At 45.7% G+C, this 24,130-nt stretch overlaps 1 protein-coding gene across 6 annotated transcripts in view; it reads left to right on the plus strand.

Annotated features, from left to right (window-relative positions):
* LOC101414038 (protein FAM228B) overlaps positions 1–24,130 on the plus strand; it is a 76,142-nt gene extending 52,012 nt beyond the window's left edge. For all 6 annotated transcript variants that reach the window (XM_058287693.2, XM_058287694.2, XM_071211900.1 and 3 more), the window contains 6 exons: positions 8,429–8,497; positions 10,061–10,252; positions 14,026–14,113; positions 14,696–14,852; positions 20,407–20,551; positions 23,912–24,130. In XM_058287693.2, coding sequence (XP_058143676.1) covers positions 8,429–8,497; positions 10,061–10,252; positions 14,026–14,113; positions 14,696–14,852; positions 20,407–20,551; positions 23,912–24,124 — 864 coding nt within the window. In that variant the 3' untranslated portion in view covers positions 24,125–24,130. The remainder of the gene's footprint in view (positions 1–8,428; positions 8,498–10,060; positions 10,253–14,025; positions 14,114–14,695; positions 14,853–20,406; positions 20,552–23,911) is intronic.

The raw sequence follows: 24,130 nt of genomic DNA on the forward strand, positions 1-24,130 counted from the left end.
TGTGGGTGCTTCCGGAACCTGGTTCACTCTGAAAAGCAGAAGCAATGGTGCTGAACAAGGAATCACACGGACAGTGGTGTTTTCCGTTCATGCGCTAGCGGTAGAAGAGAGCGACTGTCAACAGCTCTGTAGCTGATTGTTCTATTGACTGGGGAGAAGTAAAGGCTAAAGGAACTGATGAAACCCAAGGTTACAAAGAAAGTTCCGACCAGTCTGAAGCCCTCACCAAAACTTCCTGCCAACAGCTGGTTTAGGAAAAACTCACCTTTTCCACAGATGAGTAATTAAAAAAAAGAACCAACACAGGACACAAAACAATATAAGGAAAAATGAGGAAACGGGAGAAAAGAAGAGCAGACAAGAACACCTACCAGGAAAGTGTTTTCTGTGGAGGAAATTTGTGACCAGACATTTTGCCAAGAATTTAAAAAATGAAGCAATGGTCTCTTTAAAATTAAAGATGTTCATTCCAGCGTTTCTCAATGTGGTGGTTTGAAGCTGTATGTACTCCAGACAAACATGTTCTTAAATTTAATCCATTCCCATGGGTGTGAGCTAACGGTGAGCAGGATATTTCGATGAGGTTACTTCAGTTAAGAAGGTGTAGCCCAGACCAGTCAGGATGGGTCTTAATCCTATAACTGGAGTCCTTTATAAGGCGAGTGAAATTCAGACAGACAGGAGAACGCTGCAAGAAAGCAAGAGGCTACATCAACAGAACCCAGAAGAGAAGGGAAAGACCAGGAGATGCTGCCACGGGACTTGCCACGGGACAGAGGAGCCAAGGATCACTGGCAGCCTGCACCAGAAGGCTGGGCTTTGGGTAGAAAGCATTGCCTTGATGACTCCTCGATTTGGATGGTCTTTTAACCTCAAAACTGTAAACTAATAAATTTCCATTGTTTAAGCCAACCTATTTCATAGCATTTCCTTGAGCAGCCTAGGAAACTAAAACACTCATAGTTGCAAAATAAACAAACAAAAGGCAACAACCCAAATGTCCATCAACTGATAAATGGATAAACAAAATGTGGTATATCCAAATAATGGAATAGTATTTGGCAATAAAAAGGAATGAAATACTGATAGAAGCGACAACATGGGTAGACCTTGAAACCGTCATGCTAAGTGAAAGAAGCCAGTCACAAAAGATCACATATTGGTGATTCTATTTATATGAAATGTCCAGGACAGACAAATCTATGGAGACTGAAAGTATACTGAGGTTGTCTAGGGCTGGGGAGTTGGGGGTGGGGGGGTGGGAAGGTGAGTGACTGCTAATCGGTACAGGATTTCTTTATGGGATGACGGTCTAAATTTGTTCTAAAATTTATTGTGGGGATGATTGTACAACTCTGTGAATATATTAAAAGTCCACTGAATTGCACACTTATAATGGGTGAATTAAGTGGTGTGTGAACTATATCTCAATACAGCTGTTTTAAAAAAGGAGCTACTGAAAAATAAAATATAAAACAGAAGAATGCATAGGGAAGAAATGGGAAGAAAAAAAGGACATGAAGTATGAGTTAGAATGAGGTTAAAGAAAAAAATAAAATCATGATGGTGAAGCCATGGAATAGACAATGCTGAAAAGACAGCAGCACAGTGGACTGGATTAAGAAAAAGGAACAAAATGAAATAAAAAGGCTTAGAAGACAGGCAGAGGTAATCTACGCACAATAGGAGTCACCTAGGAGGAAAACTAAAATAAAGACAGAGACCAAACACGTTAACATAGATTTTTAAAAAATATCTGGAACTACAAGAATACATGACTCTTTCCATTGAAAGAACACACCATGTGCCACCAAAACAAACAAACAAACAAAAAAATGACACAGAGATCAATACCCAGGCATATCCTAGTAAAGTTACTGGACTTATTTATTTATTTATTTATTCTCCCCACCCTGCTCTTATTTATTTATTTTTTAGGAGGCACAGGAACCAAACCCAGGACCTCCCATGTGGGAAGGAGGCACGCAATCACTTGAGCCACCTCCGCTCCTTGCTTGTTGTGTCTTTCATTATGTTTCCTTGTTGCATTGTCATCTTGTTGTGTTGTCATCTTGTTGCGTCAGCTTGCCACGCCAACCCCTAGCGTCAGCTCGCTGTCTTGCTCATCTTCTTTAGGAGGCATGGGGACCTGAACCTGGGACCTCCAATGTGGTAGGGGGTTGCCCAAGGGCTTGAGCCACATCTGCTTCCCAGTTACTGGACTTTTTATTTATTTATTTATTTTTTCACTTACATATTTTCATTTGAAAATGTTTATATTAGTACAGTGAAACTAAATTTTAGAGACACTGGATTATCATTAGTTTATTACAAAAGAGTCATGGAAATAATCTACATGATGGAAGATTTCGGAACTTCAGTGGAATGGGCAGCTTCACCTGATGCCATTTCAATAGCTATCTAATTCAGTCTATGTACTTCCCAAGAATGTCACCATCTCTAAATAAGAAATACTCCTTATCATCTAGAACTACTTTGGTGCCTCCATATTCTGGGAGAAGAGCTTTACCTCCAACTTGCACACTAACTGGTTGAATATCTTCACCCTTTCAGCTACTACTGTTGCCTGCAATACTTTTCCTTGAGATTTTTTTCTGGAAGCGTAATGCCTCCTTTGGTTACAGTTTCGGCAACATTCCTTTCAACCAAGACTCGGTCAAAGAGGGGCATAAACTTTCTAAATGCCTGCCCTGCCATGGCACCAGTTGCAGTACTCTGCACAGTGTCACCACCGCCACAAGGACAGACCTGTAGCCTGGCCCCTGGGCTACGAGAACATGGGAAAGGACTGCCCAGTGCACATGCGCGCTCGGCCCCACCCGCCGCCCCACTTATTGGACTTTAAAGATAAAGAATCCTAGAAATAGTCAGGGAAAAAGATCAAATCACTATAAAGGGAGAGAAATCAGTGTGACCTTGATTGTTCTAGCGCAATCAGCACTAGAAAAGGCTCGGCAAAGGCCTACCTAGCCCTCAGGGAGCCTGTGACCCAAGAATTTTAATTCCCAGCCAACTGTCATTAAAGTATAAAGTCATATTTAAATACGTAAGAACTAGGGGAGTACTGTTCCCACGAGTCTTTAAGAAACTACTAGATAATGAACTTGCATCAACTAAGACAAAGCAAATACAGCAAAAGGAGTGACAATGAACCGTGATGCTATTAAACAGTAGGACAGAGACTGACACAAAGTGGGATTATGGTCATGGAAGAGAACTTTGGTGTTATAAACACTAACACAAATTGGGAGGGAAAGAGAAGAAAGGAGCAGTATAAATGCATTGATTTTTCAATTTTTGTCACTGGAAATCAAAAGATATTTAAATCTGTTAAGTATGGGACAAACAATTGAACATTAAGAAATACATATTGATAACGAATAGGCACCACAGCCTAAGGTAAAGAGCACACACTTCTGAGTTAGATAGTTCTGAATTTGGAAAGCGGATTTGGCTCAATGGATAGAGCGTCCGCCTACCACACTAGAGGTCCAGGGTTCAACCCAGGGCCTCCTGACCCGTGTGATGAGCTGGCCCATGTGCAGTGCTGACGTGCGCAAGGAGTGCTGTGCCACGCAGGGGTGTCCCCTGTGTAGGGGAGCCCCATGTGCAAGGAGTGCACCCTGTAAGAACCACCCAGCACAAGAAAAGTGCAGTCTGCTCAGGAATGGTGCTGCACACACAGAGAGCTGACGCAGCAAGATGATGCCACAAAAAGAGACACAGATTCCTGGTGCCGCTGACAAGAATGCGAGTGGACAAAGAAGAACAGGCAGTGAATGGACACAGAGAGCAGACAACTGGGGGTGGGGGTGGGGGGAAGGGGAGAGAAATAAATAAAAAATAAATCTAAAAAAAAAAAAAGTCCTGAATTTAAACATAAGCAAGTTGTGACCTCAGCTGTAAATATGTGATGCGCAAATGTTCCTCAGGGTTCTTGGGCTTAGTGGAACAGAGTAAATAGTCATTTATTAGCTGGCAGTTCTGGGTTAAGGGAAACTAGTGATCAAAGCAACTAAATATTTAGGTCAAGTTCCTTGGGAAATTATAGGTTATCTCAACAAATATCCAACGATATCCTTCAATGTCAGCTTCAAAAAGAAGCCTGTGCTCTTCTGCAGGCCAGATAATTCACTAAAGGTCACTTCTCTCCTCTAATTGTCACCCTCAATAATATAGATAAAGGTTAAATTCTGTTCAGATTAATTTATATTTAAAAAAATAAAAATGAAGGGTGGTAGAAGATTCAGTAGTTGAACTTTCCACGTGGACCCAAGGGGCCAACCTATCTTCCTTTAGGGGCTCAGTCTGGGCCCCTTTGGGGATGTCCTCTAGGTGGTTTCCCAGGGCCCATACCCACTACACCGGGAGAAAGGGCCCCCGCAGTGAGAAGGAGGAGGGGAGTGGAGGCGGCTTGGGGGAAGAGAGGCTTTTGTTTAAATGCAGAGTTTTATTTGGAAATGCAGATCAAAACTACAATGAGGGAAATGGATGAGGCTCAAGTGATTGCGCTCCTGTCTACCATACAGGAGGTCCAGGTTTTGATTCCCGGGGCCTCCTGGTGAAGGCTAGCTGGCCCGCACAGGAGTGCTGGCCCATATGGAGTGCTGGCTCAGCAAGATGATGGAACAAAAAAGAGACAGGAGAAAGAACAGGAGACACAGCAGAACAGAGAGCTGAGGTGGCACAAGAGATTGAGCGCCTCTCTCCCACTCCAGAAGGTCCCAGGATTGGTTCCCAGTGCCACCTAAAGAGAAGACAAGTAGACACAGAAGAACACACAGCGAATGGACACAGAGAACAGAGTGTGCAAAACAACGAGGGGGGGACAGAAATAAATTTTTTAAAAAACTACAATGAGATACCATTTCACACTTTATAGAATAGCAATTAATAATAGTAATAATAATAATAAAACAAAACTTAAGTGCTGAAGAGAATGTGGAGAAATAGGAACACTCCTTCACCGTTGGTGGGAAGGTAGAATGGTGCAGTCTCTGTGGAAGACAGTTTAGTGGTTCCTCAAGAAACTAAATACAGAACTACCATAAGATCCAGCAATCCTATTACTAGGAACATATTCAGAAGAACTGAAAGCAAGGATGGCATACTGGCATTTGCACACTGATGTTCCTAACAGCATTAATCACAATTGCTAAAATATGGAAACAGCCCAAGTGTCCATCAACAAATGAATGGATAAACAATAGGTGGTCTAAACATACTATGGAATACTACCCAGCTGTAAGAAGAAACGAAATCGGGATGCATATGACAGCATGGATGAACCTTGACATTATGTTGAGTGAAATGTCAGACACAAAAAGTCAAATATTGTATGGTCTCACTAATATGAACTAAAATGATGAGAAAACTCTCTAGAGCATAGGTTAGTAGGAAATAGAATGTGGGTTGAGAATGGGAGCAGGTGCTTAATGTGTGTAGAATTTTTAATGTTTGATTGTAAATGTGTGGAAATGAATAGAGTTCATGGTAATACATTTTAGTGAGTATAACTAATGGTGCTGTTTTATAAATGTGATTGTGGCTGAAAGGGGTAGTGTTTGGATGTAATATTTCAATCGAGAGGAAGCTAGAGAATAATATAGGCACTGTTTAACAGTGATTTTGGTGGTGGATGAAGATTGTGGTTAATAGTATAAGAATATTCTTCTTTTACAAAGTGTTAAGAATATGGTGATACACAGGAAAATTACAACTAATGTGATTTATGGATTATAGTTCATTATTTTTGCAGCAATGGCAAAGATAATCTATCAATTCTAATGGACCACAATTGGGGGGTGTAAGAGGGTATGGAATTTTTCTTTTGAAGTAATGAACATGCTCTAAAATTGACTGAGGTGAGGACAGCCCAACTCTGATGAAAATGAGAGCCAGTGAGTGTACACGTTGAAGGGATTGTACAAAGCACGGGGCTGAATAACAGGGAATCCAGTGGTGGAAGATGGGCTGTGGGTAACAGGACAAATATGAGAACATTCTCTCATGAACTATAACCAGCATTTAATATTAATACTGGGTGTTAATAACCCAGTGGGTCTGGGGAAAAATACACCAAATGTAAGATATTATGATAGCTGAGTTAATGGTAATATCTTGAGGATGCTATTTTACAGTTTGTAACAAACGTTTTCACAACAATGCAAGGTGCTGGTGTGGGGTGAGGTAGGGGAGCCCTGTATGATGACGTATGCGTGTTTGTTTTGTAACTACACAACTTTCAGTACACACTTATTTTTTATGAATGTTCATGTACCAACGATAAAACTTCAATGAAAGAAAAGTTAAAACATAAAATAACGTTCCCTTCCTTGCCCAGAAGATTCCAGCAGCCCTCCCGCGGCCCTCCGGGCTGGTCAGGGCTGCGCTCGGCCCCAGGACCGCGCGGTCCTTCCGCGGCCCCTCCGCGGCCAGACGGCGGGGCCCGTCGCGGGCGAGGACCGGGGTCGCGTGCGGGGCGCCCCAGGCCGGGGGCGAGGCGACCCCGAGCGCCGTTCCCGCGTCGGCCCCGCCGGCCCCGCCCCCGAGCGCCAACCGCCTGGCCGTGGAAGGCGCGCGGGAGCACCGAGGCCCGGGCCTCCGCAACCGCCTCCCCGCGCCCCCTCGCCTGGCCTGTCCTCCTCAGGGACGGGGCCGCCGCGGCTGCCATGACGACTGCGCCCTGCCGGGAGCATTTCGGCCCAGAAAGATTCAAAGAATGGCCAGACCCCGAGTCGGTGTCCCTCATGGAGGTAAAACGCGCGGCGCGACACGGAGCCCCGCGGAGGCGGCGCTAGCTCGTCCTCCGGCGGGGGCGCCCCCCAGGCCGCCGGCTTCCTGGCGGGTGGGCCCCCCGGGACGCCCTCGTGGCCTGTGGAGCGGGGTGGGCCGCCAGCCGGGGCGCCCCAGAGCGCGCCTGGGCCGCGGGCCGCGGGGACCGTGCGCAGAGGCCGCGGGGAAGCGGGGCAGGTGCGCGCGGGCCGGGCCGGGGGCGCGGGGCGCCTGCAGCTGCAGCGTCGGCTGGCGTCATGCTTGTCCCCGCCGGAAAGGGCCTTTGGTTTAGATGATCCTAGAATTTGCCTCCTGTAAAGGAAAGTCACTGGCCCCTTGGGCAGGGGCGGTGAAGTGGAGTGTGCACGGCGCGGTGCATTAGCAACAGGCTGCTGCAAATGCTTAGTTTACCTTCTGTTTCCTGGCAAACTCACACGGGGGGAGCCATCGAAGACAAGCTGCCTCTTGAAGAGCCAAGGTTTTTAAAAGCGTGACACATGACCGAAGAGAATATGTTGGCTCATAATGTTGCCAGGATGATTCGAAAATGTGATTTCCCCAAAGGCTTGTCGACGTGTGGATTTTTACTTCTTCAAGGAAGTAGATTGGCTTACTCTAAATCTATATTGTCTTGTGAGGGGAGAGAACTGTTTTACATAATTTGCCATCTTAAAATAATGATGCCATCTTAAAATAATGATGGGAAGGCTTTCAAGCAAGACTGTTTATGTTATCAAGAGCTTTATTTTGGCGAAGACCTGAGCTGCTGTCTGAATGTCCTTGAAGATTTCATGTGAAACTATTAAATCTATGGGTAAAACCACAACTCTCCTTTTTGGGATTTCGTTCACAGATGTGGTATTTGACCTAGTAATTGGGTGTTTTTTTTTTTTTTTTTTTTTACACACTTGGTATGGGAGGACAGAAGGAAAAGCCGGAGATTGGATAACATATTTTTAAGAACCTGTATTACTTTACACCAGAAATAATTCTTTTAGGACATTAGATATTTGTTCCTATTTAGTACTATAAGAATAAAAGCTTGAAGGCCAATTCATAGTGATCCTACTGAAAAAGCCCTAAGGTGAGGATTGAAGTGCCTCAGCTTTACCCAAACACAGAGGAAAAAGCAAGTCCCTAGATGTGAGACAATGTGGGAAGGCCAGGAGGTGCCACCAACTAGTTCATGACTGTGGTTAGCTGAACTCAGTCTAACTTTCTGTGATTTTGACTTACAAAAAAACGGAGCAGAAGGCCAGAATCTTCAGGGGCCCTTTAAAAAATGTCCGGGGAATGCTTAATTAAGAAATTCACTTTTTAGAAGATCCCTTTAATTAGTAAATTTTCTTGGTACTTTTAAAAATGATACCATGGATTTATTTGGCTCACAATAATCCCAAGCGCATAGGTGATTTAAATGAAGTAAGATTGACTCTGAGTTGATCATTGTTGAACCTGAGTAATGGGTTTGTGGGGAATCATGTTTGAAATTTTCCACAATAACTGGTTATAAAATAGGCTGTGTGGTACATACTAGATTTTCACTAAAACAACAGGGAAAAAACACTTCATTTTGTCATTCTGATTTTTTTCTGCAGGCTTTCTATCCTGATATTTGATTTTATAATTTTAGGCATTAGCAAGAGAAGACATTGACAAAGCTGTACATGAAATATTATTTAGAGAAAATTACATCGTGAAGGTAAGAGGTGGCTATGGACTAAGTGTTCTAAGTGTATCCTAGGTGAGCAAGTGACGTATAGCAACATGATCAAGTTGATTACCACGCCAGAAAGATCCATTTCTTTTTCTTTTTAAAGATTTATTTTTTTATTTCTCTCCCCTTCTCCCTGCCTCCCCCCCCCCCCCCCCGTTGTCTGCTCTCTGTGTCCATTCGCTGTGTGTTCTTCTATGTCTGCTTGCATTCTTGTCAGGCAGCACCAGGAATCTGTGTCTCTTTTTGTTGAGTCATCTTGCTTCATCAGCTCTCTATGTGTGTAGCGCCACTCCTGGGTGGGCTGTGCATTTTTCATACAGGGCTCCCCTCTGGTGGGGGGGGGACACACCTTTGCATGGCATAGCACCCCTTGTGTATGGCAGCACTGTGTGTGGGCCAGCTCACCACACGGGTCAGGAAGCCCTGGGTACCGAACCCTGGACCTCCTATATGGTTGGCGGGTGCTTTATCAGTTGAGCCACATCTGCTTTCCAGGAAGATCATTTCAGGGGAGATTTTATCGTGTGTAATACATGGATCTGAGATTGTCCTGCCCCATTGCAATATCACTTTGAAATCCCCTTCTGTGCAATTCCAAGTGGATCTACCCTTCAGGGATTTGAGAGATTGCTCTAACTCCTCTCCCTTTTTGTCCTGGTGCTCAATAGAAATTCTTTCCTACTAATGCTCGCCTTCTTTCTCAAATGTCACCACGTCTCAGTGGGGATATATAGAACCACAGAAGTGAGACAGAATTTGAGGGCAATGACCAACCAATAAGGATAGTCACTATGGAATTAATAAACACAAATGAGTTTTCAGTGAGAGGGATTAAAATTAGGTGCTACAATAATACTCTGACATTTGTATTGTAATCTAATTTATAAAGGGAATTCACATATATTCTCATATAAACATAAAAAGAGGTAGGTGGGATTACCTTCTCTTCATAGATGTAGAGAGAGATGCCAGAGCAAGTCTAATGCTCTTTCTACTCTACCAGTTTTGTCATAGAATTTTCTGATGATGAAGGCTGGAGACATGGAAGGGGGGACCAGGGAAAGCTTTTAAATACTGAAAAAAGAAGAAGGAGTTTCATGAGTTAGAAATGGTTTAGATGTGGTTTAATTTGAAGGCATGGTTGTAACTTAGAATTTTTCTTTAGTTCTTCCTATTCCATTCCTTTTCAGAACTTTGTTCTTCAATTATCTTGTACTAGGACAGGGGTTCTTAATAAGGGCTCTCTGTGAGCTTGAAATTCACAAAAACATTATTCCTGTGGGGACGTATTGGTGAGGGTGTGATATATTAATTTAAATAATACACAGTATAGTGTGGACTTAATAAGGGGTCTGTGGTTTTCACCTGACTGGCAAAGGGGTCCGTGGAACAAAAAAGTTTAAGAACACTTGGGATAGGAGTTTGCAACCTGCATGTGGCTGAGAGCTTAGCAGTGGGAATAAGTGTTTTTGTTTTCCCCTCATACAAAGGACAATACATGGAAATTTTTGTCATAACTTATTTTCCTCTTTTGTATCCCTTCATTAGAGCTTGGACACGTATTTTCAGCATCTGGATTTTTTTAAAGAAAGAAAAAAAGAGATGTTACATAAAAAATGGATCCAAAAAGTTGCAGAACCTCTTCAGCAGAGAATTATGGAAAAAGTACTTTCATATAGAGGGTCAGAAAAGATGAAACAAGAGAATTTTGAACAATACTTAAAGCACACAAATAAAACGGTACTAAGGCTTTTAAAAAATGTGTAGTATAATTTACAGTGTTGGACCATCATTTTCACAGGTTATGCATGCAGTGCCAAGCTCCTTTTTGTATATAAGCTGAGTTCACTGACCTACTGCATCTTTAAACCTGGAGTTTTGGGTAAAGGGATAGAAGGGTTGATTTGGAATTAAATATATCAGGAATGCTTTTCAGTAAAGGTTAATAGAATAAAAGTGGCTTAAACCGTAAGGACATTGTTTGTTTAACAAGAAATCCAGAGGAAGGTGGCCTCGCGGCGAGTTCTAGCAGCACACAACAATGTCGTCGATGAACTGGGTGTTTTCTGTTGGTCTCTTCTGCTGTCCTTACCCCAGCAGCCTCACATTGGTATGGCGGTTGCTTACAGCTCCAGGTATCAGGTCTGCATTCAAAGCAGGAAGAAGGGGTGAGGAATGGCGCTAGGGGACTCTTCTCTTATACCTGTTTCTTTTATCAGGAAACTAAAGTGACCCCGGGGGAAGCAGGTATAGTTCAGTGGTTGAGTGCCTGCTCTGCAGGTATGGGGTCCTGGGTTCAATCCCTGGTATTCCCTAAAAGAAAAGGAAAAAAAAAAAGTGACCCCAGAAGCTCCCAACAGGCTTCCCCTTAGATCTCATTGACCAGAACTGAGTCCTAGGGAGCTAGTGTGAAAGGGGCTGGGAAGGAGCGTGCCTGGCTTTCCACTGTCTGTGGGTGGAAGTGGGCGAGGGTGAGCAACACTGCGTGACTGCTGAGTTAGCCGGCCGCTGTGCAGAAGCCACCCGTTTCTGTGCTCTGTGCATCAGTGTGCCTGTACAAAAGAACACGAATGTTTCTTATTTTGAAGTTTTGCGTTGCATTCTCAGCAGCACTGGGAATCTGTGTCCCTTTTTGTTGCGTCATCTTGCGTCAGCTCTCCGTGTGTGTGGCACCACTGCTGGGCAGGCTGCACTTTTTTCGCGTGAGGCGACTCTCCTTGAGGGGCGCACTCCTTGTGCGTGGGGCTCCTCTACTCGGGGGACACCTCTGCGTGGCAGGGCACTCCTTGTGCACATCAGCACTGCCTGTGGGCCAGCTCACCGCGTGGGCAGGAGGCCCTGGGATTGAACCCTGGACTTTCTGTATGGTAGGCGGATGCTCTGTTAGTTGAGTCACATCCTCTTCCCTTGTGTTTTGTTTTTTTTAACTTTGAAATCAGAATCTTCTTTTGAAATGTAGGCCCACCTATTTGCAGTACCAAATTTAAATCTTTCAGCTTTTTGTGTTTCACAACAAGATGTTTGTCTTTTTCCTAGGTATTTATTTATTAGAGTAATTTAACTGGAATGTCAGGGTATTTGGTATATTTCCTGAACAAAATTTCTGGATATGTAAACAATAGTAGGAATATGAAAAATCCTATATTTCTAATGTACAAATGCCGTAATAAAATAACCCAGTATATGAAATAGATTGCTTTCACTATAATGAAATTGGATATGTGGAAAATTTATCCCCATATTTCTTATTTCAAACTCTCATTAGGGCAGCTTTATGAGGTGGGCATTATGATTATTAACTCCGTTTTGTGGATAAGAAAAGGAACCCTGAGAGAGGTTAAGCCTGTCCAGGTTTACAGCTAATTCAGGCCGAGCTCAGGCTCGAATTCAGGTCTGTCTGAAATCCAAGTGCAGAGCCCACCGGGTGTGTTTAGACAGGCGAGCGCGCCACCATAGGGAGGGGAAGCCGGGCCCCAGAAAGGGCACGAAATCACTTGAGTCCACGTGATTTTAAGTGACAGTAAGTTTAGTGGGAACTGGCCAGGTGAGCCGGCTTCTAAGGAAACCTGCTCCTGGGACGTATGTTAGGAAGGCTGCAGAGGGTGGGGTGCTGCAAAGCGCTGGGCCACCGTGTCCTTGCCCTGGCACTCCTGTCACACTGTAGAGGGGACATCGCCAGCCGCGGAGCCTTTAGAAGAGCATGGGGCCTGGCACACTTAGCAGAGGAAAAGAGGAAAGACGTGAGGGTACTGGGGAAGAGCTGGCGCTGTCAGGAGGGGAAATGAAACCTTTCAGTATTTAAAAGGTGCACCTGTGGGGGGTGGATAAAGGTGTTCTGTGTGGTTTCGGGGGGCAGGTGGAGAACCAGTTTCTGTGCCTGGAAGTTTTAAGGCAGAGATAGACTGAATATGTGGGAAAACTTCCTAGGGGTTAGAATTACACCTGCCTCAAAGAGTGGAAAGTTCTCAAGCTAAGGCTAGTTGATAACTTCAGACTTCTCTGGAAGGTGGTGGCTCTGCCCCCAGACGAAATTACTTCCGAGGTTTCTTCTCTTTGAATTTATGAATTTATGTAAATATGAAACAAAGTGTATTTGACTTTTATGAATCCTGGCAAACTAGTATATATAGTAATTTCTTCTTAGGCATGTTTTTTTTTCGGAAGAAAACTATTATGATCTTGCAGTATACGAGCCTTTTTTATATGATTAAAAAAGGTCCCAAATCATGGAAAGGTAAAATAGGTTTCTCACTTTTATTTATTTATTTTAAAAGAAGTCGTGGGGTTGGAGGCAACCTAGTTATTTTAGAAGTCTTGTAGTTATCTGTATTCATCTTTTTAAGACCTGCAAAAATATTACCCCTCCTTTTTACAATAGGAACCCAAAATAATTTAGACTCCTGGGGAGTTGGCAGCGGGTGAAGAGGGCGTGCATGTTGTGACCCCCTCCCTCCCTCCCTGCCTCCCTCCCTCCCTCCCTGCCTCCCTCCCTCCTTCTCGGTAAGCCTGAAGCACAGTAGGGAGGAGAAGCTAAGTGGCTGCGAGTGCAGCCAGCGGTGAGGGGAGGCGGGGCAGGGCCTGGGGCGTGGGAGGGAGAGCACCCAGGGGCCGGGAAGTGGGAGGGAGAGCACCCAGGGGCCGGGGGAGTGGGAGGGAGAGCACCCTTCTACAAGGAAGGGTGTCAGGAAAGCGGCCCAGAGACGCTGCGAGATGACCTGCTATGAGTCCTCGTAGGCGAGCTCCAATACGAGTCCAGATTTAGAGGGTAGCTTCCGCTTTACTCCTGAGCAGCCAATTCATTAAATACTTGCATGGCTCCGAGAAGTGGCTTATTTTGCTTTTCCCAGAACACCGAGACAGATCATTATTGTAAAGATAAAATGTTCTTGGGGCGGGGAGCATCCCCCTGGGCAGATGTTGGGGGCAGCCCCGTCTGTTGAGTGAGGTTTACCCTGCCCACTGCAGGGCCTAGAAAGAGGGTGCAGGGGGGCAGTCCTGTGTAAAGCTACAAGCAGGGGGCGGGGGAGAAAAAGCTCTCAGGAACCCCTGTGCCGTCTGCCTCCCCCACAGCCAGGCAGCCCTTCACCTGCCTGTCCTCACAGGGCCCTCAGGTGGAGTTGGCGGCCGCCCCTGGCGGCTCTCTTCCTCTCAGGCTGGCTGTGGCTCCTCAGGTGTCCTGAGCTGACCCCTGACAGAGCTCCAGAACCCTGGTCTGTTACGTGTCAGTGCCCCTAGACTGAGAGGTCCCTGAGGGCCAGACGTAGCAAGGGTGCGGCCTGCAGGCCTGCGTGCTGACAGACGCAGTGGCAGCCCTGGGTGTGGGTAAGCGAGTCTCTTCTGTTTGGGCAGGAGACAGCGACCCTTCCCACGCTCCTGACTGACAGTACTCCTGAGGCGGTTTTCTCTCAGCTGCTTGGGGGACAAGAAGGACACACTTGGATGCTTAGGACAGATTTACAAAGCTTAGTTCTCAAAGTGCAGGAGGATCTTGAGAAGTCTCGTTTTTCTTGTAGGTTACAGTCCCACCGTTTTGTGATCCTCTGTTTCAAAGACAGCGAGCTCTGGATGAAGAGAACAGGACTCTCCTTCAGTGTGAGACAGGTACTTGGTAACCACTGGGCTTCATCTTTATTCATTTTTTATTTTTTACTTTCCAAAAAGATTTATTATTATGATTTATTTCTCTCCCCTTCCCCCCCACCCCTCGTTGTCTGCTTTCTGTGTCCATTCACTGTGTGTTCTTCTGTGTCCACTTGCATTCTTTTCAGTGGCACTGGGAATCTGTGTCTCTTTTTGTTGGGTCATCTTACTTTGTCAGCTCTCCCTGCATGCAGCGCCACTCCTGGGCAGGCTGCACTTTTTTTTTGCGCGGGGCAGCTCTCCTTGTGGGGCACACTCCTTGTGCATGGGGCTCCCCTACGCGGGGGACACCCCTGCGTGGCAGGGCACTCCTTGTGCACATCAGCACCGCACATGGGCCAGCTCACCACACGGGTCAGGAGGCCCAGGGTTTGAACCTGGACCTCCTGTGCGGTAGGCGGACACCCTATCAGTTGAGCCAGATTCGATCCCCTGGGCTTCTTTAGAGACTGCTAATTGTCTAATGATTTCATACTCTTTGAGCAGCCAAAGTAGCTTGGATTCAAATCTAGTGACTTAGATTTTCTTTTTCTTTTCCTGCAGGAAGACGATATGCCATAAAAGAACTTAAGGAAATAGAAAAGGCCAAGCTGCTTGTCAAATTGCCCCAGTCTGCTTTCACTCTACACAGTGTGATTCCAAAAAAGTGGCTTAAAGCTTCTGTGAGATCCATGAGAAGTAAAATTCACGGTCCATGCAGGTAGAGATTAATGACCTCCCAGATTGGTAATGGATTAGAGAAGTATTTGTTTATCTAGCAGTTCAGTTTAATTCCTAATGCAGATCTTTCTTTTAGTTAGTGATTTGTAGTTTTACTACTGTGTTCACATTTGTTTTGTGAAATAGACCCAAAGAACAGAATAACACATAAATGTACAACTTAACAAATTGTCAGTCCTGTGAAATCACCACCCAGGTCAACAAATAGAATGTGTCCCTTCTTCATAACAATCTCCTGCTTCCCCCCAGGGCTAGCTTCACTTTTTAAAAATTTTAGTTAATTTGCCAGTTAATTATTTTTGTTGAGGTTCACTCTTTGTGTTGTGCAGTTCTGTTGGTTTTCACAAGTTCCTAGTGTCACGTGTCCAGCATTACAGTATCATATAGAACAGTTTCACTGTCCTAAAAATCCCCTGTGCGCCACCTACTCATCCCTTCCTCTCTTCCCCTAACTCCTGGCAAACAATTGTCTTTTTACTGTCTCCATAGTTTTTCCTTTTCCAGAATGACGTATAGTTGGAATCACACAGTGGGTAGCTTCTTCTCCACACTGGCTTCTTTCACTTAGCAGAATGCATTTAAACTTTCTCCATGTCTTTTTTAACGGTTTGCTTCACATACCATACAATTTACCACACGTTTAAAGTGGACAATTCAATATAGTCACAAATATGTGCCACCATCACCACAGTCAATTTAGAACATTTTCATTACCTCAAAAAAGAAAGCCTGTACCTTCATCTTTCACCTCCGTCCCCCATCTCTCCATCCTCCCTCACCTACCCCAGCCTTAAACAACCACTAATTACCTTTATATATTTCCCTGTTCTGGACAATTCATATGAATAGAATCATTTAATATGTGGTGTTTTGTGACTGGCTTCTTTCATTCTTAGCATGATGTTTTCAAGGTTCTTTCAGGTTGAAGCATGTGTTAGTACGCCACTCCTTTTTATGGCTGAATAATACTCCATTGTAATGCCCCTCTTTGCTTTTCTGGTTTTAGTTTTTGTGTCCTCTCTCTTTTTTAAGGGTTGTCAATTTATTGCTGTTTTCAAATAATCAGCTTTTGGTTTCGCTGATTCTTTCATTTTTCTACTCTCTATTTCCTTTATCTCTGCTCTAATCTTTATCATTTCATTCCTTCTGCTCACTTTGGGTTTAGTTTGCTCTTCATTTTCCAATTCCCTAGGTTGAGATTAGATTACTGATTTGTCACTGTTTTAAAAAATATATATAAACATTTAGAGGTATAAATTTCCCTCTCAGCACTGCCTTGGCTACATCTTGTAAGTTCTGATAAGTTATGTTTGTGTTTTTATTCATCTCAAGGCATTGTCTAATTTCCCTTGTGATTTCTTCGTCCCATTGGTTGTTTAAGAGTATATTGTTTACTTGCCAAATATTTATGGTATTTCTAGCTTCATTCCATTGTAGTTGGAAAGGCTACTTTGTATGATTTTGATCTTTCTGAATTTGTGGAGACTTGTTTTGTGACCTAACATATGGTCAGTCCTGGAGAATGATCCATGTACACTTGAGAAAAATGTGTATTCTGCTGCTGTGAGTGAAGGATTCTATATATACATATATCTGTTAGGCCAAGTTGGTTTATATGTTGTTCAAGTCTTCTGTTGATCTTCTGTCTAGATGTTCAATCCATTATTAAAGTGATTTATTGAAGTCTCCTGCTCTTAATGTAGAGCCATCTGTTTCTCTCTTCAGTTCTGTCAAGTTTTACTTTATATATATGTCTATAATTGTCTTATGCTCTTGTTGAATTGACCTTTTTATCAGTATATAATGTCCTTTTTTGTCTCTAATAACAGTTTTTGCCTTAAAGTCTATTTTGTGTGATGTTAGTGTAGTCACTCCAGCTCTCTTTTCGTTATCATTTGCATGGAATATTTTTTCCATCCTTTCACTTTTCTCCTACTTGTGTCTTTGAATTTAAAGTGAGTCTCTTATAAAGAACATATAATCAAGTCAAGCTTTTTTGGTGTCCCATAGGTCTCTTGGCTTTGCTTACTTTTCTTCATTCTTTTTTACTTTTGTTTCTTCCACCTGGACAGTTTCAATTATCCTATCTTCAAGGCCAGTGATTCTTTCTTCTTCCTCCAATCTGCTGTTGAACCCCTCTAGAGAATTTTTAAAAATTTCAGTTACAATACTTTGATGCTCCAATATTTCTGTCTGGTTCATTTTATTTTATTTTTTATTTATTTATTTCCCCTTCCCCGCGCCCCCCCCCCCCAAGTTGTTTGCTCTTTGTGTCCATTCGCTGTGTGTTCTTCTGTGTCTGCTTGTATTCTTGTCAGTGGCACCGGGAATCTGTGTCTCTTTTTGTTGCGTCATCTTGCTGTGTCAGCTCTCCGTGTGTGCAGCACCACTCCTGGGCAGGCTGCACTTTTTTCGTGTGGGGTCGCTCTCCTTATGTGGTGCACTCTTTGCACGTGGGGCTCCCCTACATGGGGGACACCCCTGCGTGGCACGACACTCCTTGTGTGCATCAGCACTGCTCATCACATGGGTCAGGAGGCCCTGGGTTTGAACCCTGTACCTCCCATGTGGTAGGCAGATGCTGTATCCGTTGAGCCAAATCCACTTCCCTGTTTGGTTCATTTTAAAAATAATTTCTATCTCTTTTTTGAAACTCTGGTTTTGTTCATATGTATCATTTATTGATTTCATTTCATTCTTTGCCCTTACTTTCCTTTAGCTCTTTGAACATTTTTAAGACAGTGTTTTTAAAGTTTTCATCTGGTATGCCCAATCTGGTCGTCTTCATCGATGGTTTCTGTAGCTTTATTTTGTTCCTTTAAATGGGCCTTCTTTTTCCTGATTTTTTTTTTTGTATGCCTTGTGATTTTTTTGTTGAAATCTGAATATTTGAATATTTTAATATGTTATCTGTAGAAATCAGATTCTCCCCCTTCCACAGGGTTGGCTAAGTTATTTTCCTTCTTATCGTTGAACGCTATTGTCTATGTTTTTAGTGATTTTTCCAAACTGTTTATGCAAAGACTACATCCCTTGATGTAGTTAGTTACGAAAGGCTCCATTCCTTAAGCTTGGTTTCAGCTAGTGTTATGACAGAGGTTACTTTGAGTGCCAGAACTAGCAACAACCACCAAAACCTTTTTTAAAGAAAACACCTCTCCTGCTCTTTGCAGATTGGCTCTGTGCGTGTTCTGTCCTCCAGCTCTCCGGCAGCTGAGGAGTGCGCCTGAGGAGCAGCCCCGGGGAAGTGTAGTGTCCTCTCAGGCCTTTTCTGAACACGGGGCTTGTCTTGGGTATGCGCAAGTGGCCTTGCCAGTTCTCCCTTCCCGGTGCCACACAGGTTGCTGTGGTTTGACTGTTTCCTTATGGCGTTTTAGTGGCCCTGCCAGCCACTTTTGCGTATTCAGAGCAATTCTGGGGCTGGTGAAACAGACGAGCACCCTGGATTAGCCCTTCAGGCTGCCACCCTGTGGACTGGTACGGCCATACACACACCCCAGGGCACACATGTGTTTGCTCTCCCTCGAACTCGGAACCAGGGATCGGCACTGGGAGTAAGAGATAGTGCTATACCAAGCTGGGGAGGGGGTGGGGGCAGGACCAGGAAAGTCTCCTCAAGGTTTTCCTACCGCCTTTAAGTTGCCTTTTTCCTGATTCTGTGTTTGCTCTGTCACTTCAGCCCTTTACCTGTTTCCCAGAGCTCTGAGTGCGTTGGTGCCGCCAGGTCCCCCGGCTTCTCGGCGTCGCTGCGGGGACAGGTCCTGGGCGCGTCTCACCCCGCCCAGGCTTTAACTCGACATGCCAGCCCTCAGTCCCCGCCCAAAGCTTTGCTGGCGTCTCTCCTCCCTGGACAGTCCTGCCCGCTTGGCAGTGCTTCTGGAGGGAGAAGAGCCGGCGGTGGTCACCTCACTCCTGAAGGGCTGTTCCCTCCCTGCGGTGCTTTCCACAGCTTCCCGGCGGCTTTAAAAATGTGCTTTGGGGAGGTCATTTTCTGGCTTTTCTAGTTGTTGCAGCAGGACTGTGGGCCCACTGCCAACTTCTATATTCGGTACAGAAGAGAAGTCCTGTTACGCTTCCTTGGCATTTCTTTTTTTTTAATCTCCCACCTGAGTTTTGTTGGAATAACCAATTCTCCTTTGTTTCTGTTTCCTCTAGTGATTTATTTGAAGGGTTTATATCCCATTTTGCACTAATCACAGTTACTTTATAAATTTTAACAAGCATTTTAACGTCAACATCAGTAACTATAAAATTCTCCGTCCCGGGACAAAGGCTTTCCTTGGCTTCGTTCCCTTCAGCTGCCCCAGCTCCCTCCCCGGGGCCCGCCCTCTAGTCTGGGCCCCTGCAGGCCTTTCACGCAGCGGCCTGACTGGTCTTGTTGAAGGGATGCTCCTCAAGGGCAGGCCCTTCAGTTAAGTCCCGACTCCTTAACGCTGCCCCTGAGGTGCTGTCTGGGCCCTGCCTCCCTTCCTGGCTTCATCTAAAAGGAATCCCCTCCCCGAAAGAGCAGGAGTGTAAGCTCAGCAGGCAAATCTCTCTGCCAGGCCGGCCCACTGGCACGTCCCCTCATTGGCGGGCATGCCACGCCTTTGCTCCGTGGTCGGTCGCTGCCCCTTCCACTGCAGGAGACAGGGTGGGAGTCAGTCCGCACGTGGTAGTGCGCCTGTGCCTCCCCCACCTGCCTGTCCCCAGCAGCAAGCCCCGCCTGATTCACCTCGCGTGCCCAGGGCCCAGCTGGAAGGTAGCAGACGGGGAGGGTCGGTGAATGAATGAGTGGAGGAAGGGGGGAGAAGCCCCCTTTGCCTCCACAGGGCTGGGCTTCCCCAGGCAGAAAAGGCGCAGCCTTGTGAGGCCCCTTTTGAGAGGCCACGCCCAGAGCTGTCTTACCAGTCTCTCTGCTACAGAAAGGAAAGGACCTACGAGCAGGGTGGCTTGATTGTCAGGGGCAGGTGGGTTACAGAACACAGAGCCCCACTCAGGCAAAGAGGAGCGGGGACGGGTTTGTTAGGAAACGCAGGTGTGTCCTGGAAGCCAGGGTCAGGGAGAAAGCCAGGGTGCCCGAGGGGCCAAGAAGCCAGCCCCTTCCTCTTTGGACAGTGTGGCTTTTGTCATTGCTTCTCTTTGTGAACTGCCCCCACTTCTTTTTCTTTGCTTTCTTATGCATGTGCTGGAAAATGAAAATGTACTTTGTTGTTTGCTCATCCAGAGGCTGCCCTGAAGCCCCTTTGTCCCAGGTCCAACTCTAGGAATCATGGTTTTGTCCATTTACAGCTCTGCACCAGATGCCCTTTGGCCGTCCCCTCAGCCACAGCTGGGGACGGGTCACGTAGCTCACGGGCTGCTTGAGGGTGTGCCCACAGCGGGTGTGTGGGGCAGGCAGATTTACTGTCTGCCACCAAATCATGATGTCTGTCTAAGCTTTTCTTTCCATAAAAGTGAGTGTTGCGTTCATTAAATGATTTTTCAGACAACCATTGAATGAAACAATTCTCTTTGTACTGAGCCGAGGTAACTCTTTCGATTTGTCTTCACAGACCTGAAACGCTCATCTGTGCAGAAGAGAAACATGCGTCTGATAAGGAGCGAAGGCCTGCTGACCTAAGCCAGAGTGCTTTTGAGAGGCAGTTTCGCTCCTCGAAGCTCAGCCAGGAGACTCAAAGGGACAAGAGGAGGGGTCTGGTGAGCAGAGGACTGGGGCAGGGGCTGAGGTGGCCGCCACAGGAGGGCAAGTGTCGTGTCCACCACCTGGGCCACGGACACGTCCCTCCCTCCCTGGCAGTGCCTCAGGGTAGAGGAGGAAGTCGCTAAGGAAGGGAGTGAAAAAATTCTTGGAAGAAGTGACAGGATGGCCTCCGGGCTTGGCGTTGCTGCAAAAAGCTTCCCTTTCTACTCAGAAAAGGAGACTGTGGGGCCCTAGACCCCGCTTGAGGGGCTGGGCTGCCCCTTACAAGGCTGCCCACTGCAGGGGGAGCTGCTGAGGGGAGAAAGCCGGCCAGCGCCCATCTGTGCCACTGCGGTTTCTTCAGGTTTTTTCCTGAGCTTTGGCCCTTCTGCTGTTTTCCTAGCATTTTTAACTTATTACATCCAAGCCAGGCCAAAAATCTTCTCCTTAGTTTAATCACAGTGGGTGGGAATTTTTAAAAAAGGATCTCATAGTTTAAAAAAAATTAGGAGCAAAATAAGTCCATATATTTAAAAGGTATTTTATTACTCTCTGCAGTTTTCTGAGCACACATCTGTTCTCCAGAGCTCCCAGGGTGGCTGGCACAGCTTACAGCTCACAGTCTGAGGGCATTTCACCCTCCTGTCCTCTCTCCTACACCCTGGAGCCTAAAGCCCGAGGCTTAGGGCCCTTCCGGCCACGGCCAGGGAGTTACAGCGCCCCCACTGGTAGTTAAGTGGATAACGGAGAATACAGTGGGTCTTTGCATTTTAGCTTTCTCCAACCTCCCCAACTCCTCACCACAGAGAGGGGATGAGGGCTTGTTTCTTCTATTTCAAAAACCTTGTTAGATATATTCTTTCAACTTTTAAATTATGAAATACAGGGCAGTTCCAAAAATAATGCAAATCCCCATACAGAGAGCTCCAACAAATCCCTACACCCCCAGATACCCAGACCCACCAATTTTAACATTTGGCCACATTTGCAGATCATTCTGTCTGTCTATCCATCTCTCCCTCCATCTGTTTATCTATCTGTATGTCTATCAGTCCATCTTCACAACACTTCAGTGTAGGTTGTATACATCATGCTCCTTGAACACCTAATAACGCCATGTACATTTCCCAAGAACAGGGATATTCACTTGTGTAACACCTTCAGAACAGTTACCAAGTTCAAGAGATTCATCCTTCATATTAACCTTAGAGCCTATATTCCAGTTTTTCAGTGTCCTAATAATGGCCCCTTGAGCCTTTTCTCTTCCCTTGTCAGATCCCATCCAGGATCATGTATTGCATTTTTAAATTTTAAAAAATTTTTATTTATTTACTTATTTTTGGCTTTTATAATGGGAATTTATTAGGTTAAAAGCTTACAGTTTGGGGAAGCAGATTTTTAAATTTTTATTTTTTAAAAAGCTTTAGATTACATAAATGTTACATCAAAAATATAGGGGCAATAATAAAATATATAGGGGGATTCCCATATACCCCACCCCCTCCCCCTCCCACACTTATCCACATTAACAATATCTTTCATTTGTGTGGTACATTTGTTACAATTGATGAACATGTATTAAAGCATTGCCACTAACCGTGGACTATAGTTTACATTATAATTTACACTTTGCCCCACAGTTTTATAGGTTATGGACAAAACATATAATGGCCTGTATCTGTCATTGCAGTGTCATTCAGGACAATTCCAATGTCCTGAAATGCCCCCGTGTTACACCTATTCTTCCCTCTCCCTCCCCTCAGAACCTCCTGTGGCCACTGCCTTTAGATGAATGATAAGAATTCTTCAATTGCTAGACTAATAATAAGTCTATAACAGAATAATAATAAGTCTATTTTAGTCCACTGTTCATACCCCAATCTTGAGGATTTGGGGATGGAGATGCCCACTCTGTTTCTAATTGCGAGGGGGCTTAGGTCCCATGGGTGGATGGGTGGAACTGTCTTGCTGGCAGATGTAGACTTTCTGTTCCTTGGGATGGGTGTTGTCCATCATTCTCCCCTTGTTAGTTGCCCTGGGTGAGTCCAATGAACTGAAGAGAACTTGTTGCACTCTGCTGAGATTCAGGGCTCAACAGGCTGAAGATTTAAGTGTCTGGGATGTATATTTAACAAGTGCTAATTACAAGTTTAAATGAAGGGGGCAGAAGAGCCATGTGTAAGGAAACTATAAGTGAGCATAACTCTGTTAGCTGAGGCGCAGACATTCCACAGTGAGGCCCGCTGCAGGGCGCTGAACTCCTGAGCTTGTCTGCTCTACTCATAGTGTCCAAATGTCTCTCGAGCCCTCAGGAGCCCGGCCGTTTGAGGCAGTGTTTACTGTGGCAGTCAGTGAGATCCTGCTGAGACGAGCATGTATTGTATTTAATTGTCCTTGTCTCTTGAGTTGCCTTTTTTTTTTAAATTGTGGGAACATATATAACAGGCTTTCCCATCTCAACCCATCCAGTGGGCCACACGCACAGCATTGCAGCCTCCTCACCACCTTCCACTACCAAAACTTTCCCAACTCCCGGAACAGAAACCCTACCTGCATTTTACATTAACTCCTCGTTCCCCCTGCTTCCTCCACCCCTGCCCCCCACCCCACAACCTGTTAGATAGTTTCGTGACCCAACTCCTGCCCAATTCCGTTGTTCTGCCATCTCTCCAGAGAGGAAAGGGTTCTCAGACGGTCCGCCATAGCCACCCTGGTGGGATTTCCTCTGAGCTAATTATACCTGAGAGCGCAGGGAGCCGCACAGTCAGTTCTAACGTGGCTGTAGTCAGCACTGTCCTCACGGTAGGGTAAGCTAACGGCTGTTACCATTAGGCCCAAAAGCGGGTTCTGCCTTACCCGACAGACGTTTGCTGCTGCTTGCAGTACCAGTACTGGCTGGGTCAGCCGGCCAGCAGGCGGGCTCTTTCAGGCCCCTGACATCCAAGGTTGCCCTGGATGTTAGTTAGCCTGTCAAGGTTAGCCTGTCAGCCTGAAAAAGGGAAGAGATCGTGGAGGTGCTGCCTTAGGAGGTGTACCTGGGCTTGGCCCGGAAGTGGTGTAATTCACTTCCTCTCCTCTTCCTTGTCTGGGACCCAGCGATATGGCAATCCCTAACGGTAGGGGGTGCGATGCAGGAAAAAGTAGACTCTGGCCTGTCTGAGCACAATGGAAGGGACAGTATGTGTTTTGTGCAGTCGCCTCTGCAGTACCATAAAATGGTTAGTACCCTTAGAAGCCCAAAGCTACAGAAAGCCTTGTCTGAGCGTCGCTGACCCAGTGGAGTGAGAGAGAGGTGAGGCAGGAGGGTGGGCTGGGAACTGGCTGACAGGTGAGCGTCTCGGCTCTCTACCCCACACCCAGCTCTTCTCTGTCAACAGGCTTTAGGAAGCAGGCAGCAGAGACCCCGATCCTGGGCTCCCGGGGAAGGCCACCGTCGTGGGTGGGGGCCTCGGTCTGTGGAACGAAGAGTGATGACAGCAGAGGTCCTGGCGCAGCACCTGGCCTCACTGCAGGTGGGGGCCGGGCCAGGCAGCCGGGGGCGCACCACCTGTAAGGACGTGGGGACGCTGTTTGTAATAAAGCCTCAGTGAATTTTA

The sequence above is a fragment of the Dasypus novemcinctus genome, chromosome 25, assembly GCF_030445035.2.
Source record: "Dasypus novemcinctus isolate mDasNov1 chromosome 25, mDasNov1.1.hap2, whole genome shotgun sequence".
Classification (NCBI taxonomy): Eukaryota; Metazoa; Chordata; class Mammalia; order Cingulata; family Dasypodidae; genus Dasypus; species Dasypus novemcinctus.